This window comes from Calidris pugnax, unplaced genomic scaffold, assembly GCF_001431845.1.
Source record: "Calidris pugnax isolate Ruff unplaced genomic scaffold, ASM143184v1 scaffold133, whole genome shotgun sequence".
Classification (NCBI taxonomy): domain Eukaryota; kingdom Metazoa; phylum Chordata; class Aves; order Charadriiformes; family Scolopacidae; genus Calidris; species Calidris pugnax.
The window spans coordinates 619,033-636,646 of NW_015090977.1; the positions used below are offsets into that span (position 1 = coordinate 619,033).

General features: G+C 38.5%; 1 protein-coding gene across 1 annotated transcript in view; it reads left to right on the forward strand.

The window, feature by feature from the left end:
• Positions 1 to 17,614, forward strand: part of TEX14 (testis expressed 14) — a 58,866-nt gene that overhangs the window by 33,307 nt on the left and 7,945 nt on the right. Inside the window, exons 14-24 of the mRNA XM_014953171.1 lie at positions 6,803 to 6,909; positions 8,709 to 8,788; positions 9,319 to 9,585; positions 10,145 to 10,242; positions 10,592 to 10,762; positions 11,246 to 11,381; positions 12,068 to 12,158; positions 13,493 to 13,555; positions 14,653 to 14,780; positions 15,651 to 15,835; positions 17,554 to 17,605. Coding sequence (XP_014808657.1) covers positions 6,803 to 6,909; positions 8,709 to 8,788; positions 9,319 to 9,585; positions 10,145 to 10,242; positions 10,592 to 10,762; positions 11,246 to 11,381; positions 12,068 to 12,158; positions 13,493 to 13,555; positions 14,653 to 14,780; positions 15,651 to 15,835; positions 17,554 to 17,605 — 1,378 coding nt within the window. The remainder of the gene's footprint in view (positions 1 to 6,802; positions 6,910 to 8,708; positions 8,789 to 9,318; positions 9,586 to 10,144; positions 10,243 to 10,591; positions 10,763 to 11,245; positions 11,382 to 12,067; positions 12,159 to 13,492; positions 13,556 to 14,652; positions 14,781 to 15,650; positions 15,836 to 17,553; positions 17,606 to 17,614) is intronic.

Here is a 17,614-nt window from a genome sequence, read left to right on the forward strand (position 1 = left end):
ATTTAAAAAAAAAAAAAAAAAAAAAAAAAGAAACCCTTTTAGCTCAAAGTCCTTTGTAGCTCAAAGTCTACGTAGAACTGTGGGTGAAACTCTAGCCCTATTCAAACTCTTTCTGTGGGTGAAATCCTAGCCCTATTGAATCTCTTGCTTCAAGGAGGAAATTTTGTTATCCATCTTTCTCTACCCTACAGGATTAGAAAGTTCTTATTAAGGACACTGGGAAAGAAAATAAAAACAACAACAACAAAACCAAATTGGTATGATTTCATCTTGTTGGCACTATTTAGAGATGGGAAGTTTGATTGAAATTACTAGATTTATAATGTGCATTTTATTCTCTTGAAGCCATCAGTCATGTGATTCGAGTCAAACTTTGTAAATATGCTGAATATTTTTTAAGAAATCTTGTCTACCTTGTAGTTCCTGGGGCTCAAAATACTGTTTTCCTTCCTTCCTCCCTCCTTTCTGTCCTCCCTCCCTTCCGTCCTTCCTCCCTTCCTTCTTTTCTTTTCTCTCCTCTATTTTTTTTTATTTCAGGACTACTGGAGTCTAGTATTTTGGGTGGGGGAGGATGAGGGGGAGGAACTATAAACCTAAATTATAGCCAATCAGATTGTACTCACAGCTGAACTACTAGACAAATTGCAGCTCATGAAATTTGCCATGGGTCAGGAGACTGAGTAATTTCATTTTAATCAGTCTTATTTGAAGTAGAGATGCTACCGCAGCAAAAGATCCATAGCAGGTGAAACCTGGCAGAGAGAATGCATCAAGGGATATAAACTTGTAGTCTTTTTTTTTAATTATTATTTTTATCAATATCGGATTTAAAACTAACCTGTGTTAGGAATGATGATTTTTTTAAAATTTCTGTTGTAGGGGTTCCAAATAGAAACTTGGTAGATGTAAATATCTGTACGTTAAAAGAGATACTCTTGAAATCATCAATATGAAGTACTGGATTTTCTTAGTATTAAAATGGGGTAACATGAAGTAATTTGTTTCTTGACCTTTTAAGGTCACTGCAAATCTTTTGGGGGTGTGTTTGCAACTGTTTCAAGAGCTTTCATGTTAGATACATGTTAAGAAAAATACATACTTGTGAACAAAAAGCAATGCAAGATGCCTGTATATACATATTTCTGTTAATTTGGCTATCTTGCTTTAAACAAATACATATTATAATGGTGTACCTAAAGGGTTTTAATGAGTTGCATAGTAATTTGGGATCTCAGCATCTGCATTAGACTTTTTGTGTGGGACGAGAGAAATGCAACATTTTAAATACATGGCTGTTGCAGAACTGCATTTTTCTCTCTATCTCTCTTTTCTATTTAACTCAAAGCCTTGGCGTATTAGTTACTCTTATTGCTTATGTTTTTGATACTTAGAAATGTTGACAGTCCTCTGCGTAGATTTCTAAAAGGTGGAGCTAACACAGCCAAGAGCATTTACAGCTTTGGGTTTGGGAAGGTAAGGAGCTATGGACAATGGTTTTCTAGTGGCAGTAGTACAGTTTTTCAGTCACATACTCTTCACGGTAATTATCCCACCTGTGTTATTTTTCATTTTAGTGTTTTCTTATTTCTACTGAAATGGTGGGGAAAAAAATGGGGACAGTGCAAATACCCAGGCCTTTAGTTATTAGTAGGCCCTGTCAGAAAGAGCTGTTTTGGAACAGGCAGTAGAAACTCCTGTTAAATGTCACCTGTGGGAGCTCTTAACGACTGTTTCTGCTTTCCCTATTTTGGCTTCACTAGAAAGTTAAGCTTTAGACATAGAGATCTTAACATTTCATTTTGATGCTTTGGCTGGTGCTCCCATTGCAGTGATTGCCCTCAGGTTTTTAGTGAGCTTGTGGGAGATGTGAGGGATCTTGGGAACTGTTGCATATTCCATTTCTTTAAGCCCTGGTCTTGTTTCAGTTTTATCTTGCAGGCAGCGGTCATCTGGGGTACTTGGCATCTCTCCCTATTATTGGGGAAAAAGACTTGGTTCAGGCAGATGATGAACCAGCATTTTCTTACCATGTTGGACCATACATGATGATGACAAAGTAAGTGGAATCAAAGGGGTTTTAGCCACTCTTGGTGTGTACCTGTCACTATTGAGCAGCAACTTGTTGTACCAGTTGCCTTGTTTGATAGTTTTCCTTGTATATTCTATATTCATCCAGTGCTTTCTGCTTGCACCTTGTTTCCTGAGGTCCACTGATTAGACACTCTTGATATCTGTAGGTTGCTCTGGTCCTTTCCAGCATTATTAACCCAATTATGATTGGGTTGGGCATGCACAGATTGTGGCATTCAGTGTTTAATCCTTGGAATTGTTGGGTGAGAGCTCCGGCCTCTGGATATGCACATCTGCAGCCCACTTGCTCAAGCCTGTGGTACAATGAGAGTTCCAAGTGCAGACTGAGCCTTTTTTTTATCTTTTGTATTGTGTAGCAAGTAATTGTGCCTCAGAGGCATCTGAGAATGGACAAATGGGTGATCCCAAAGCTCTGACTTGTATCACAGTGGGGTGATGTCCTTTAGAGAAATGACCTTTAGAGGCTCCTTGTTCTTTACCTTGGATCAGGGAAGGATATCATCTATGGACAGCAAATCTGTCTTGGTACATCCAGTCTTTGACAGGATGAGAATTTGAAATGGTATATGCTGTAGCCAGGATCCTCAAAGTAATGTTACTAACAGCAGGAGACAGCACCAGAGCATTTCAGAATTACAGAATTATTTGTAACTAATTCCGTAATGGAAAAATACTGTAGAAGACATCTCATAGAAGTTCCTCCTCTTCTCCTTGTAGCTTAATGTGGGAAGGCAGCAGAGTTACAGTGAAGGAACTCAGCTTTGAGCCCCACCAGAACTGTATTAAACTACGCTTGGCTGATCTTCTTGTTGCAGAGCAGGAACGTAGTAGGTAAGAAAGAATGTGCAGCAGCCACAAGTGCTCCTGGGGTTGTCACAGTGAGGTGAGGAAATGTCATTAACCTCAGGAGGACTGTCAGGCTGTGGTTACACTTTCTCTCTCTCCAAATGAGAAATACAGGTCTGTCTTCTGTCTGTTCCCACTCCGTTTGCTTCTCAGTGGATAATACAGGAGAAGGTGGTACTCACTTCTCGTGTGTCTGAACGAATGCTTCATTATGTGTTTCTTGGATGGCTTATTTATGGATTCTCCTAGTCATGACAGTAAACACTGTTTCCTAAATGCCTCCTAATCTATAGTTCTTTTAGAATTTGAGGTATTTTAATGAGAAGTTAGAAGCATTCATGTTGTATTGATAAAATCACCTAGAAGGCCAGGACTCTTTGTCTCTCAATCTCAGATTTGCCTTACAATTTTTTTTTTCCTCTCTCATTGCAGTCAGCTCCGTCATCCTCATTTGCTACAGTTGATGTCTGTTTGTCTGTCTAGTGACTTGGAGAAAACCCGTTTAGTATATGAAAGGGTTAACTTTGGTTCTCTGTACAGCATTCTTCATGAAAGGGTAATTGGAATACTTGATTTTTATAATTAATTGAGAGGAAGAAATTTAATAACTACATCTACCATCTTTAGTCAAAGAATAAGAAGACAAAATCATCAGTCTGTGTATCTGGGTTTCATTGCATTGCACAGTGTCAGATACTCAGTGTAAGCTGGTAGAGTTTGTAATTGGCAAATACTTCAGTTAATGTTTAGGTGCAATTGCATTGATTTTCTTGTTTGGTGTCAGTCTTAAAATGGCTGCTGTTAAATGCAATTGAACTCTTAAAGTGCATGTAGTTGTACACTGCAGATGTGCTGAGACCAGCTTTTGCATTTGAGTATTTGCTTGTAATACATTGCAAACTGCCTGATATAAAAGTGACAGCTTGAACTTGGTTGTGGTTCTTTTTTTTTTTTAAATCATCAACTGACCTGTGTTTCATTTTTGTCATTCCGTTTTTTTCAGTTAATAGAGTTGTTCCTTTATTCCTTTAACTGTTTGAATGCAGACATCTAAGTTATGGAGAACTTGCAGTCAGAGGCAAGAAACGCTAAAAGTTCATTCTGCTTCAGATTGAATTTTGGCATAGTGTATAATTATTTTTTTTTTTTAGTTGTCTTTTAAGGTGTTATTAGTTGGTTTGGTATTGAGAATTACCATTATTTTGCAAGTGCAATTTGTCTGACTTATACTGCAGTATGTTTCACGTTTGCTTTCTTTGCCTTCTTCTGTACAATAATAGTTTTTCCCTACATGAAGCTTTAAAGACCTGCAATATAAATTTGGTGCTTTGGGGTGGTTGTTTTTTCAGCGTTCAGAATTCCCAGTACTGCACATGGAGACCATTTTGCACGTGCTGCTTCAAATTAATGATGCTTTGCGTTTTCTACACTCCCGAGGATTTATCCACCGTTCAGTTACCTCCTATGCTATTCAGATTGTTTCTTCTGGTGAGGCAAAGCTGTGCAACTTGGAATACATGATAGAGAGGTAAAGAATTTCCTTGCTGTTTCTGTGAAAGGGACAAACACAAATAAAAATCAAATTTAGTGCTAAATTCTTCTGAAGTGCCCCTCTTGATATCTAAGGACTCCTGCCTCTGATTTGGGCAACAGAGTTACAGGAGTGAAGAACTCCAAATTATTACTTACATAAACTTTGCCACAGGTAGTATGGCAAATTTCAGGTGGATTCAGTTTCTATATTATAAATACCTCAAAATAGAAACTAATAAGAGAAGCAGCTCTTTACTGGAGTATAAAAATACCATCATAGAGAAATAGAACCTAATCTTACAGAAGAGAGATTACTCTTTGAGTCACTAATTCTGCTGTAGGGCTGTTATACTGAACTTGTGCATATGGAGACTTACCTAAAGTAGTTGATGATTCCACACCTCATTGAACTGGTAGTAATTAAGTGTCACCAGTGACAAAAAGAGTATTTCTTTTATGAGAGACACCATTAAATTCATTTGGGTAAATTACAATTTATATACATTTTTTACTTGTTTCCCGTAGTGCAGTCTGATTAGAAAGTAAGTAAATGGCTGGTTAGAGTGTAAAGAAAGAGAGTAAAATTGGTAATAAACAGAAATTTGCCAGTAGTAATGTCCTGAAAGGAGCAAAGGTCCTAACCTTCTTTTAAACTCAATTTATTAATAAATCTTGGGGATTTCCTGGCTATTTCAGGTACAGCTTGCTGTGAAATGAGTAACAACCCCCCCTATAATTAAATATAAGGAGGAAGTTATCTTCTAGACATAAGTATACATTGCAAAATAAGTACTGACAGGCCAGGTGCCACCTTCTTGTATTTGTCCATGGCCAGAGCTAAAGTGTTGTTTGTAAAATTCATACTGCAAAATTTTCAACTTTCTCTGATTTCTTTTTGAGTGTGAATTTGTTAAAGGAGGTGCTACTTTTGCCGAAAAGTCTTTGCTGTAATGTGCCAAAATACATTTATCAGTATGAAAACATTACAGATTTTTATTTGCAGGTATACTCTGGACCTTTTAGGTATTTAAACCAAAAGCAGATATAAGAGTGTTTCATTCCAAAAAGTATAGATTCTAGTTGACAGTGCTGTATGTCCCGATTTATAACTTTTTTTCTCTTTATACAGCAAAGATGGTGGAGAACATAGTGATCTGACACGTATTCCTGTCCCAGTCCAATTCTATAAGTGGTGCTCTCCTGAAGTAATTCTTGAAAAAGTTGTCACAGTCAAATCGGATGTTTATAGCTTCTGTACAGTAGTGCAGGAGGCCTTGACAGGTACATCTAGGCTTTTGCACTGGGGTAACCCAATGAATGGTTTCAGTGCAGACCGTCAGCTCCTTAATATGTGTTTAATCCCCCTCTGTGACTGGATAAAACCTTGCTGTGATGGCTCATACCAAGGTAACTGGGAAAGGGAAACCTCCAGACAAAAAAAAACAACCAAACCACCAAATGTTAATGACAATAGCAAAGACAACCGGAGACTTTAAAATAGAAATACAATTTTGTGTATGGTGTTATTCTGCTGTTTATCTTTCTTCTTCATATGAAGATAGGAAAACATTCAGTTACTCTTTGCAATGTGCAAAACAAGCCTGTGAACCATTCATCTTTTTGATCCCTAAGCTAACTTAAAGACAACGTATTGTTATTGTTATTACAGATAATGTAATGTAGGTTATGTATTGACTTTGACTATTTTGGCAGTGAAATGGGGGATTTAAAACTAACCTGTGTTAGGAATGATGATTTTTTTAAAATTTCTGTTGTAGGGGTTCCAAATAGAAACTTGGTAGATGTAAATATCTGTACGTTAAAAGAGATACTCTTGAAATCATCAATATGAAGTACTGGATTTTCTTAGTATTAAAATGGGGTAACATGAAGTAATTTGTTTCTTGACCTTTTAAGGTCACTGCAAATCTTTTGGGGGTGTGTTTCCACCTGTCATTGGTAAAGGCTTCTAGATCATTTTCAGTATTAAATATAAGTAGTTGACATGCTTAGCCCAAAGAGAAAGAGAGAAATTAATGTATGTATCTGCTGTACAAATAATCTTGAGTCATTTAGGTCCACTCATTCCCCTGGGAACTCTGTGTTATGGTAGTCTGCTGCGTACATATGATACCTGCTATAAATCCAGGGCAGAGTTTTTAGAAGGCTGAGGCCTGGAGTTGTCATCCTTTCTCATGAGCAGTGCTACTAAAATACAACCTAGGGAATAAAATTTGTACTGTCTGGTTCTTGGTATATCTCAGACAGCTCAACTAGTAATTACCAGAATGCCAAACGTATGCTGAATCATGGCTTGTTGGACTCATTTCAGCGTTTACTCCCACATGTATCTGTAAGATACAAAAAAGATTTCAACTTGCAGTGTCAGAGAGGAGGTGATTCACACTCTGCAGCAAGTGGAAGTGAAGAAGAGAGGTGGTGAGTTTGGATTGTATTCACGAAGAGTTAATTCTAGCAGGGTTCATCTTGATACAGCCACTGTGAAGGTAGACACCTCCGGGATCAAGGATGGCATTAAATGTTTTTTCATTAAGCCAAAAGCCATCTGTCCAATTAGAACCCTACTGTGAGGCATTGCCAGCTGCAGAGCTGACAGGGGAACTGCTGTGACAGGGCAGTTACTTTTAAAGAGGGATGTTCAGATTCCAGATGCCGCTGTGGTGGTCAGTGGTCCAAAACTGTAATGGTGCGTAGGGAGAGCAATCTAATCAGTTACTGGTAAGGGTGGTTCTCCTCTCTGTGTGCAGCCTCATGCAATTCTCAGTATAAATACTTTGGCTTTCATAAGTGTAGGACTAGGGCCTGTGCTAGGGCTGTGGGAGCAGAACAGTCTTGCTAAACCCAGTGACAACAGAGCATATGTTACTTCGTTAGGTTTGATGTGCTTTTTAATGTTGTCCCTTTATATTTCTAAGCATTGGTGAAAAGTGCATGTTAAAAGTACCTCATAAGTGTAGGACTAGGGCCTGTGCTAGGGCTGTGGGAGCAGAACAGTCTTGCTAAACCCAGTGACAACAGAGCATATGTTACTTCGTTAGGTTTGATGTGCTTTTTAATGTTGTCCCTTTATATTTCTAAGCATTGGTGAAAAGTGCATGTTAAAAGTACCTGTCAAAACTTGAGCAAATGGATGTGTATTATTAGTTGGAAAGATAGGGACAATGTTTGGGTTAAATCCTACAATGTTTGGGTCAAATCAAGTCAGGAAAACCTTTCCAGTTTTTAAGTTGATTCATGACCCAGTTGGATCAGTAAGACCCACTGGTAAAGGACACACCTGGCATAACATAAATATGCCAGATGCTGACACGTCGTTAGATGGTCAAGGGAATGAACTCTGGATTGGAATCGGGTTGGTGGTAGGATTGTTGTTACCCAAGTCTGAAGTTCTGAGTATCTTAAACTGACCTGACTGAAACAAATTTCCATAGCATTCATCATCTGTTAGCGTTTATAGAGAGATATCATCTGAAGGCAGTTGACAGCTTTTGAAATCTAAATTTTAACGTACAGCTTGTCTGGTTAATCTATAATAGAACTAAATAACTGTCTGTGCTTTCTAAGCTTCTGATGGCTCAATCTGCTAGTTCTGTTGGGTTCTGAGAGCATGTGTGCTCTCGGCCTTTTAATTAACATTAAAACAAGTTCTGCCCTGGTAAAGGACACATCTGGCATAACATAAATATGCCAGATGCTGTCACGTCATTAGATGGTCAAGGGACTGAACTCTGGATTGGAATTGGGTTGGTGGTAGGATTGTTGTTACCCAAGTCTGAAGTTCTGAGTATCTTAAACTGACCTGACTGAAACAAATTTCCATAGCATTCATCATCTGTTAGCGTTTATAGAGAGATATCATCTGAAGGCAGTTGACAGCTTTTGAAATCTAAATTTTAACGTACAGCTTGTCTGGTTAATCTATAATAGAACTAAATAACTGTCTGTGCTTTCTAAGCTTCTGATGGCTCAATCTGCTAGTTCTGTTGGGTTCTGAGAGCATGTGTGCTCTCGGCCTTTTAATTAACATTAAAACAAGTTCTGGTCTTTGACTGGAGAATACTTAAGGCAGTATGCTTGTGCATTAGCAGTTTGATGTATTTCATAATGATTTATTATAGGTGCTATCTGAAATCAGAGTCTTTTACTGACTGGAGAATACTTAAGGCAGTATGCTTGTGCATTAGCAGTTTGATGTATTTCATAATGATTTATTATAGGTGCTATCTGAAATCAGGCTCTGAAATTTACAGTACAAAAACGAGTGAGGAGAGAAGGATGATGCAATCAGGATGGAGGGGTAAGTAAATTGGTGTTAACTCGGCATTAATATTAGCACATCTTAGTGCAGTGCATTAAAACTTAACACATTTTGTTACTTACGGAAGGTCTGTGTGCCTTAATTGCTGAAGCTCTGTTAGGCTGTTCTTGGATGAAAACCAAATGAGTAGGATCCTCTGTCTTGCACATTCAGGGCATAAAATAATCACAACCGCATTAAGATGGTTTGATTATAAAGCCCAAGGAATTTCTAGCCCTGTTTTGCAGGATATAAGGGAAGGACAGGGTATGAATTTAGAGAGGGTAGTACAGCAGTGACCAGTGGATGGCAGTACAGGCACGAATAATAGAGAATGCCAACTAACAAGTGTTTGTGCTGGTTTTAAGCTTTCCTTCAAATGGAAGAGAGCGTTTAACTCTTCATGATAAAGGAGTTTACAGGCTGTAACTTTAGCATTTCCAAGTCTGCAGACACAATGCAAAACCAGGGAGTGCTTTGAATGACCACATTCTGTTGTGTGAACTGGTGATTTTGTTCTTCTCGTGTAGCTGAAGTGAAGCGAATGGCCAGAAGAGTGGCCTCTGGACATCTAGAACTCAACTCTGCCTGTGCAGCCAGTGAATGTACATCTGAAAGTGAAGCAGAGAGTATAAGGGAAGCCTTTCAACATGTCACTCTGAGAGTCCAAAAAGGTCAAGACCAACAAAGATGTGGGTGGCCAACAGGTGACAATGTTGAGTCTTGGGGTCTGGGCAGTGAGGATGGATCTGAATCTGAGGAGAGTGATCCTGAGTCTGCATTCAGAAGTTCTGGAGGTAAGGTTGAAAACTAAAAATTAATGTATTTCCTTTTTGTCTCACCATCTCCCAGCAGATTGTAGTTTCAGTGATTTTGTTACAATAGTTGTCAATTTTATCTTCCAGAGTTTGGCTCCCAGAGCAGGTCAATCACTTGATCATTGGTGAACATAAATAAGGACTAAGATGAGTGTTACATGTTAACAGGTGAAGGTCATGTCCAGTGAGCTTGGAGACCCTTCGCCATCATTGATTGCCATGTATCAGCATGGGAGACCCAAAGCTTTCCAATCCACCAGTTTGCTGTCACTGTCACACTTTATTTCTCAATTGGACTACAGAGATGCTTTTTCTGTAGCACCATAGTTGGGTAGTGCTTTTGTAACAGTTACAGATAAAGGAAAGCTTCACATGCCTAGATTGATGATGTGAGCACTTAAATGTCATTATTTCTCCATACTGCTGGCAGACAATGTAGTTTTTACTGTCTACTCTCATTGATATTCCATCAGTGTTTTAGATCACTCGCTTCATGTTATTTTTTGCCTAGTAATTTTGTTCCATTCTTACGTCCTAGGGAGAAGTTGCCCGTCACCATCACAAGATGAACAAGCAGAGTCTGGAATAGAGATTTGTGAAAATTCAGTCTTTCAACAAGTTGAGAATCTCTCTAGAGTATTGTCATGGTTTGGGCATGTATAGTAATCCAAGAAATCTAGTTGCAGCTGGTTATCTGTTAAACAGTTCAGCCTGCTCTCTCCATGTTGCACACTGAGCTACCAAGACATCTGATCTTTTCAGCTGTGATCTGACTAACAATCACTCCATCTCCCTTTCCCCCCCCCTCTTTTTTTTCCTATAAATCATAAAGGTAATGTAAGGAGCAGGAGGTAGGTTGAAACTCAGAGTGATCAAATTGAGTATAATTTCAATTTGATGCAGTATTGTATAGCGTTATTGACTAAAATATGTATTCTTTGATAGAGAGTGGAGAAAGTATCTCAAATGATGATGTCTTTCACAGGGGCATTCTAGGGAATTACATTGTTCCCCTAATTCATCTCCTGATGTATCTGAAGAATTCTCGACTCCTAATTCTGGTTGTTTCCTTCCTCCTACTACTCAGGGAAGTTCCGAACAAGAGGTAAAAATAGCAGAAAAGACAGGAGCAAAGTCTGTGTCAAGAACTTTGGACGTAAGTTACATGACATGTGGTTTTATTATGCTCCCATTTGTTTTGAAGAAGAGCTGTAGAAAATGGGAGAACAGCAGCTTTTATTCAATACAAATAAAGATTTATTGAAAAGTAAAAGAATTCTAACGCTGTTTGTTTAAAACACACACTGGCCTGAAAAAAAACCGAATCAAAACAAAATAAACCCCAAACAACTAAAATCCCACAGACACTCAGAACTCCCAAAACACCAGGGACTTGTTTTCTTAATTTGTTTACTAGGAAATTACATAGTCTGTGGCTAAGAAAAGTTTTAGGCAGTTGATAATCTCAGCCTACTCATTAGCCTTAAAACAATCTTCATTCATTTCTTGAAGATTCAAAACTATTGTGTGGACTATTAAATCCAGTCCATGCTGTTTGCTGATAAGCTCTTGAAAAGTTTGTCTCTTCGTTCTGATTATTGTGAACATCATCCTGTGAGAGTTGTCCTGCCCTTCACAGCTTGCCTGCGAGAGATTGAATTCCCTTCCTTTCCCCGACGTCCTTCAGACCTCAGATGCTGAGAGCAAATTAGAAGATGAAGGATTTTTACAGAAACAGTTACCTGACGAGGCAGAATCAGGTATTCAGGCTTCAGGTAAATGCGCTCTTTCTTTGGAAGGTAATTTTGAGTCAGGGAGATGCTGACAGGAGCAGCACTCCTGTCAGAAAGCTGGAGCTAGTTTCTTCAGGTCACTTGGTTTCTTATTCCTCACTATTTTAGCGAGAGTTCAGGATGCTTTTGGAAGATGAGGTTTGGGCGTTGTAGTCACTGAAATATAGTTGAGTGTGATGATTATATACTTGCTATGTTAAAAGAACAAAACTCGTTTTCAACCTTTTTGCTTTTGGGTTTTTTCTTACCCTAGGGCTAAGCTTAATCTTTTTATGCAACTTGCTATGGGGCTGGAAACTGAATTAGAGTTGTATTTATACATTAATATTCTCATTGCTAGAAGGATCTTGAGCTTAAAAACGGTAGGAGCTGCAGTTGTGTGTGTGCAGAATAATGGCAGGATCATCGTTGTTTCTCTAGTCTGTTGCCTCTCAGCTCAAATCTGTAAATGTTGTGATATTCCCCAGTGCTTCAGTGGTTGACTGTCTGGCAGCTGGGGTATGTTTATGAAAATGCATCTTTAAAACACATTTGTCTCTTGACAACAACAAAGGTCACAAGAACTAAAAAAATTTAATAAAGTTGCAATTTCCTGTTCAATGAGTTGTGTCGCTTTCTTTTGTACTTGCAAAACCCAATAACAGGGAACATTTGTTATTTGTATTCAGGAGGAAAAATATTATTCTGCAGCACAGCGGCACAGAACTCTGGCAGTAACACGCTAGGAGTGGATCAGCTCAGCCATATCCCTGCAGCCAGGTAGATACACTTATTTTTATCGTTAGTTGAAGCATCAATTAGGCTATAAAGTGTGCTCTCTTTATTAATTCTGCTTATATATCTAATATTCAAATAAGATGCCAGTGGTGTTTTTTAATGCTTATCTACATGTCATAGTTCCTTACCACGAAAATAATAAAAGGACTTTCACAAGTCTCACGGGGTTTTGTCTTTTAGTGTTCGATTTGGTGGTTTTTTTGCTTAACGAGGGAGCTAAAATAGGTGGGGTTTTGTCTTTTACAGTGTTCGATTTGGGTTTTTTTTTTGCTTAACGAGGGAGCTAAAATAGGCAAAATAAGTCACGTATATATTACAATTCCTTTTACACTGATAAACTACAGTCTTAAACAGAGCAAAGATAATTCAAATTAAGGCTTCAGTCATCTGTTTTAATTTTGTTGTGCTCTGGTTTTGGAGTTCAAGTGGAATGAAGATCATGCTTTTTCCCCTCCTGTGGGAACAATCCGATGCAAGTACGCTCGCTGTATCTTGCCTGCAGATAACATTAGCCATGCTTGGAGACTTGCAGACTCATCTGTCAAACATGAGGTGTTTACATCCATTATTTTTTGTAAATTTTATGTTCTGTTAGTATGCAGAGATGTTGGCCAGAATCACCACCTCATGCTGCCAGGGGTCTTTCAGATGTGGCCTTCAGGCTTCCTGAAAGCCCCTTCCTTCCCTGTAGCTCAGCTTTCCTTGTGTTCCTCAAGTTAGCAGCTGCTGGAGGGAGAGCTGCTTGTACTGTCTGTGCTGTACTCTCTCCCATCCACTGGAGGAACTGAGTTACCAGTGCCAAAGGTAGCCAGCAAGCGTGTAAATACTTGGCCTTAAGGTAAAAAGTCATGGTTTTGGCTGCTCCCTTCTCTTAGGAACTGAGCTTTTGCCAGCAGGACAGAGAGGGCTGTTGCCCTCTGACCATCTGCCTAATCTACCCTCTTTGACCTTCAGTGGGCTTGTTGTAGTTTGAGAGAGTAGCTTTCAATGCAGACCAAAGGATGGTAAAACAATGTATGGATGTATATTCGTAGATTTTTGTTTAACTTTCAGTTTTGCAGTTGAAACTGCATATGTCAATTAGAATCTTTCTCCTTACCAAATGCAAATCCATAATGAGGTTAAAATGGCATTTTTCTCCTAGAGTGCTTGCTCTCTCCATCTTCTAAGGTTTTAAGCAAAAATTTTTCATGAGCTGCAGTCTATCTCAAAGAGAAGGTGGTCCTTTAAACTTGGAGAGAGAGGACACGAAATACATTTATTTTTGTAATTTTCTGATAGGTTCAAAGAATATGACCTTTCTTCCCTCATTCTAGTGTTGGAGGAGCACAAGAAGCAATACTGTGGGAGCAACAAGAAGAATCCAAAGAAAAAGATGTGTAAGAGCCACAGACTGTTTTATGCCAAAACTTCAGCAAGTTGGTTGTTATCATCATAAAAGTTTTGTGTTGATGCAAAATGGGAAGATGTGACAGGGCAGAGCTGTCTCAGCTCTCAAGCTGAGAAGAAACTATTTGAAGTATTGAAAGAAAATTTTCTCATTATAAGTTGGGATACTATCACATACAGTTTTCCTTAGTTTGAAATATTTTCATACTCATAAGTAATTAACTTAGTGTAATTTGGGTGTACTTCTTCACATTAAATGTGTTAAAATTCCTTGTTTCTTCTGTCCATGTTACACAGAAGAAATAAAATTACTTTGAAGAGCAAATAATTATTATGTAGCTAAATAAATTTTATTACGATGTGATCAAGGTTCTCGGGGAAAATTTGCAGAATAGATTTGTGACTTAACTAGTGAAGTTAGTTTCCTTTTACAGATAATGGAGATTTGCATAGAAATTACTGATTTGGTAGCAGTAGACATCTGTTCATTTCATGGTCTTCTGAGGACAGTGTCATCCAGGGTGTATCTGCAGAAGATGTTAGTTTGCTTAATACAATCCCAGTCCTTCTGCCACTTAAGAATCTTTGTAACTTGAGTGGACATTGCTGCCCATGCAGATCTTGAGCAGCTTCAGTTTATCTGAGTAATTCTTTTAAAGGCTCCTAAGCCTTGCGTTTGGTCTTAATTAATAGATTGTTAGTTTTTGTTAAACCTCCAGGTCTTCCCTTGGCTTTGGAGAGAATTTTCTACCTGGTGGTTCACATTTGAAGTTCTTGCCCTTTCTGGAGGCAATTTCCTGAGCTTGCTTTTATAGGAGTACTATTAAAACGAAGAAATCCTGTGAAGGAAGGGAAAGCAAATAATTAACCTTTTCTGTCTCTGCAAGATCATTGAAGATAGTGATCTTTAGCCTCCCAAGAATTCTGTGGGAAGTTTTCAAAGGGAAAGTCTCTCTGCCTTCTGGAAAAGTAGATAATACCGAACAAAAGTAAAATTTAAAGAAGAACCTGAAAATAGCAGAATTTAGTGATTCACAAGTGCAGGAAGTGGCTATTCTAACTGTCAGAACATCTTTCCACACTTCAGATCGGTGACAGATATTCAGGATTTGTCGAGTATCCCCTGTGAACAAGAGAACTACTACGGGGATATAGACTCTAAAACACCCAGAGTGAGTCATGCACCACCGAGCGTCAGCACCCCGCTCCGCTCAGGTAACGGAGGGGAAGGAAGGGAGGGAGGACCAGTGAATTACTTAACCTTTCTCTGCCAGGAGTCAGACCTTTACCAGTGAATTATTTAACCTTTCTCTGCCAGGAGTCAGACCTTTCTGCCAAGACTTGCTAATGTAAAAATCTTTGAATGCGAATGATGGAAACTCCATTCACGTAGGACCGATGCAGAAATGTCAGGCTTGGAATAAGTAACCACAAGAAAAGCTGTCCCTGTTGTTTGAAATCTCATTGGTTTGGTCTGGATAGTGACAGCGTTGTAGTTACAGCCTGTTTGGTCAAAATAAATCTCTAACATAGAAATTCTCCTTTAGGACACAGCTGAAAAAGCCACTATCTCAAATGTCTCTGAAAGATAATTACTTGGTAGTTAAAGCTAGTCTTTATAAATCAGAAATTGTTTTAGATGTTTAAAATTGTTTTGGAGTGATGACGCATGTAGATTTTAGCATTTTCAAGACAGACAATGTACTAAGCTCTTACTATGTTTTGAGAGTTGATCTCAATGTTTGTTGAACTTAAGTGTTGTTTAAGAGCAGTGAATTATCATTTGCTTTGTACTTTCATTAATTTGATGTATACAGTGGTCAAGATTTCTCAGCTGGTAAAGTTTTGCATAAATAATGTCTGAGGTGGAACTTCTAGGTAATCAGCTTGGAGTTTTGTTTAGAAATCACGTATGGACAATAATTTCTTAGAGTTTCCTGTGCTGGTGCTTGTTCAAGTACAAGAAACCTTTTTCTGCTTCCATTGAAATGTCACCAAGATCAAAAGACCAAATAATTTTCTAGCTTTGCTATCACCGTTTTCTTTTCTTTTTCTTAATTTCTTTTTTTTTTTTTTTAATTCTAGAAGAAAAAATCCCAACAGCCTTTGGAAGTAGCTGTCGTGAAGTAGCTTCAGATTCTTCCTTTTGTGGTTCTCAAGAGATCTCCTCTGCAGCATCCAGGACATTTGCTACAGCCTATGAAGAGGAAAAGAACACTGAAATTCCCTCGGTTGCTTCAGGAGCGTGCTCGTCTGAATTGAATGAGCCTGTAAGTCTGGAATATTTATGCCAGCCGTTCTTTAAAATGTTGTTTTGAAGTACTTTTTCCTTAAATGAAATGCAAAATGAGAAGCACAGAAATACTTCTAGGTCTTTGTATTTTGGAATCCTGGATCTGTTGACCTACTGACAAAAGTTCTGATTGATTTCAAAGCAGTCAGTGTGTGCCACTGATTTATACAAAGAGTTGGCTTCCCTTTGCACCTAGTTGTATGTAAATGTGAGTTACTAGCAAAATGGCCTTATCTTTGCTCCATCCCTTCCCTGGCTGTAAAGAAATGCACAGGGTTTGACCTGGTAATCTTGGAACACCAAAGTGGCAAGTATCTGCAAAATGTTTGGGTGGAAAAGGTATGTTTTTACTGGGAGAGGGGAGATTGATCATTTGGTCCCTGGTGAAGTAACAGCAGGCTGCTTATCTGAACCACTCTCAATTCACAAGTGATTTGTGAACTGTAGGGGTTTGACTATGTGGAAATGGGTATTAAAACCAAATGAAAATAAATACATATGCATGTGTGTTCAAGTATGTAAGTTTTCTTCCGAAACTGAAGAATTCTCAAAACTTACTGGGGAAGAGAAATGACTACGTAAATGAGTGATTCCTTGAGGAGGAAAACTAAAGCAAAGACTCCATCTAGTACTTCAGAAGCAAGTAGAAGTTCAGAAAGCCCTTGTATGAGGGGATTAACTTTGTCCTTTTTATGCACAGACAAGGCATAATGTTATCACCTTCGTTGTATCAAAAAAATCCTCTCTCTTTGGAGTTGACAGTTTCCAAGGTCACTGTAGTGATTTCCAGTAATCTTTTTGGAATTGAAGGTGTTCTGGAGCCACAGCATTATCTTAACTGTCTTTTCAGACAATTATATATAAAACAGTTGCCTTTATGCCTTTCTTATTGTTATTCAATGATGGGGTTCTCATTTAAAGATGAAATTAGAGTTTGTTCAACCAGAACAGTAGCAACTGCATTCATTGTCATCAGGTGAGGTCTGTGTCTTTCTGATGGTATAACAGATAGCTGGAATTCATTAAGCCCATTAACAGTGCAGTTCAGCCTTGGCTGGCTCTGCGGAGATACTTGATTATGTCACTTTCTTGTCTAAAATCTTATTCTCCATGAAGTTCCTGTTTCCATTTTGATGACAGTGAGGACTTGCCTATGATTGCAGATTCTTGATTTCGGGGGGCTCTTTTGGTGACTAGGTGTGCCTGGCTTTAATAATTAAAGTTTCAAAGCAGAGAATGAGAACTTGAGATATGTTGGAACTGTCCTTTCAGAGAATTCCCATCCATTGTCCATACAGTGATGAAATGGATAAAGATTATGGAGCTGACAGTATCTTCTGGATGTCTAAAAGATGAGTGCACAGCAGCCTGAGCATGATTTTTGGCTTACCTGGATGCTACCTCTGTTTTCATGTTCTGAACTGATTGAAGAACATAAGATTTAATGGTCAGCTTAAGGCTTTAATTAAGGCCTTACCTCATCTGAGCACGATTTTTGACACATTTGGCTTACCTGGATGCTACCTCTGTTTTCATGTTCTGAACTGATTGAAGAACATAAGATTTAATGGTCACCTTAAGGCTTTAATTAAGGCCTTACCTCATTTTGGATTTAGTATGTTGAAGGAGAGGATTGAAGACCAGCATTTCTTTAATTTACCTTTCTTGTGTTTTGTTCTGTATGATCTCACACAGGATGGGGTGCCAGCCATTGCTTCGTCCTCGAGAAGCCCCAGGAAGGCAGCTGGTAAGTCTT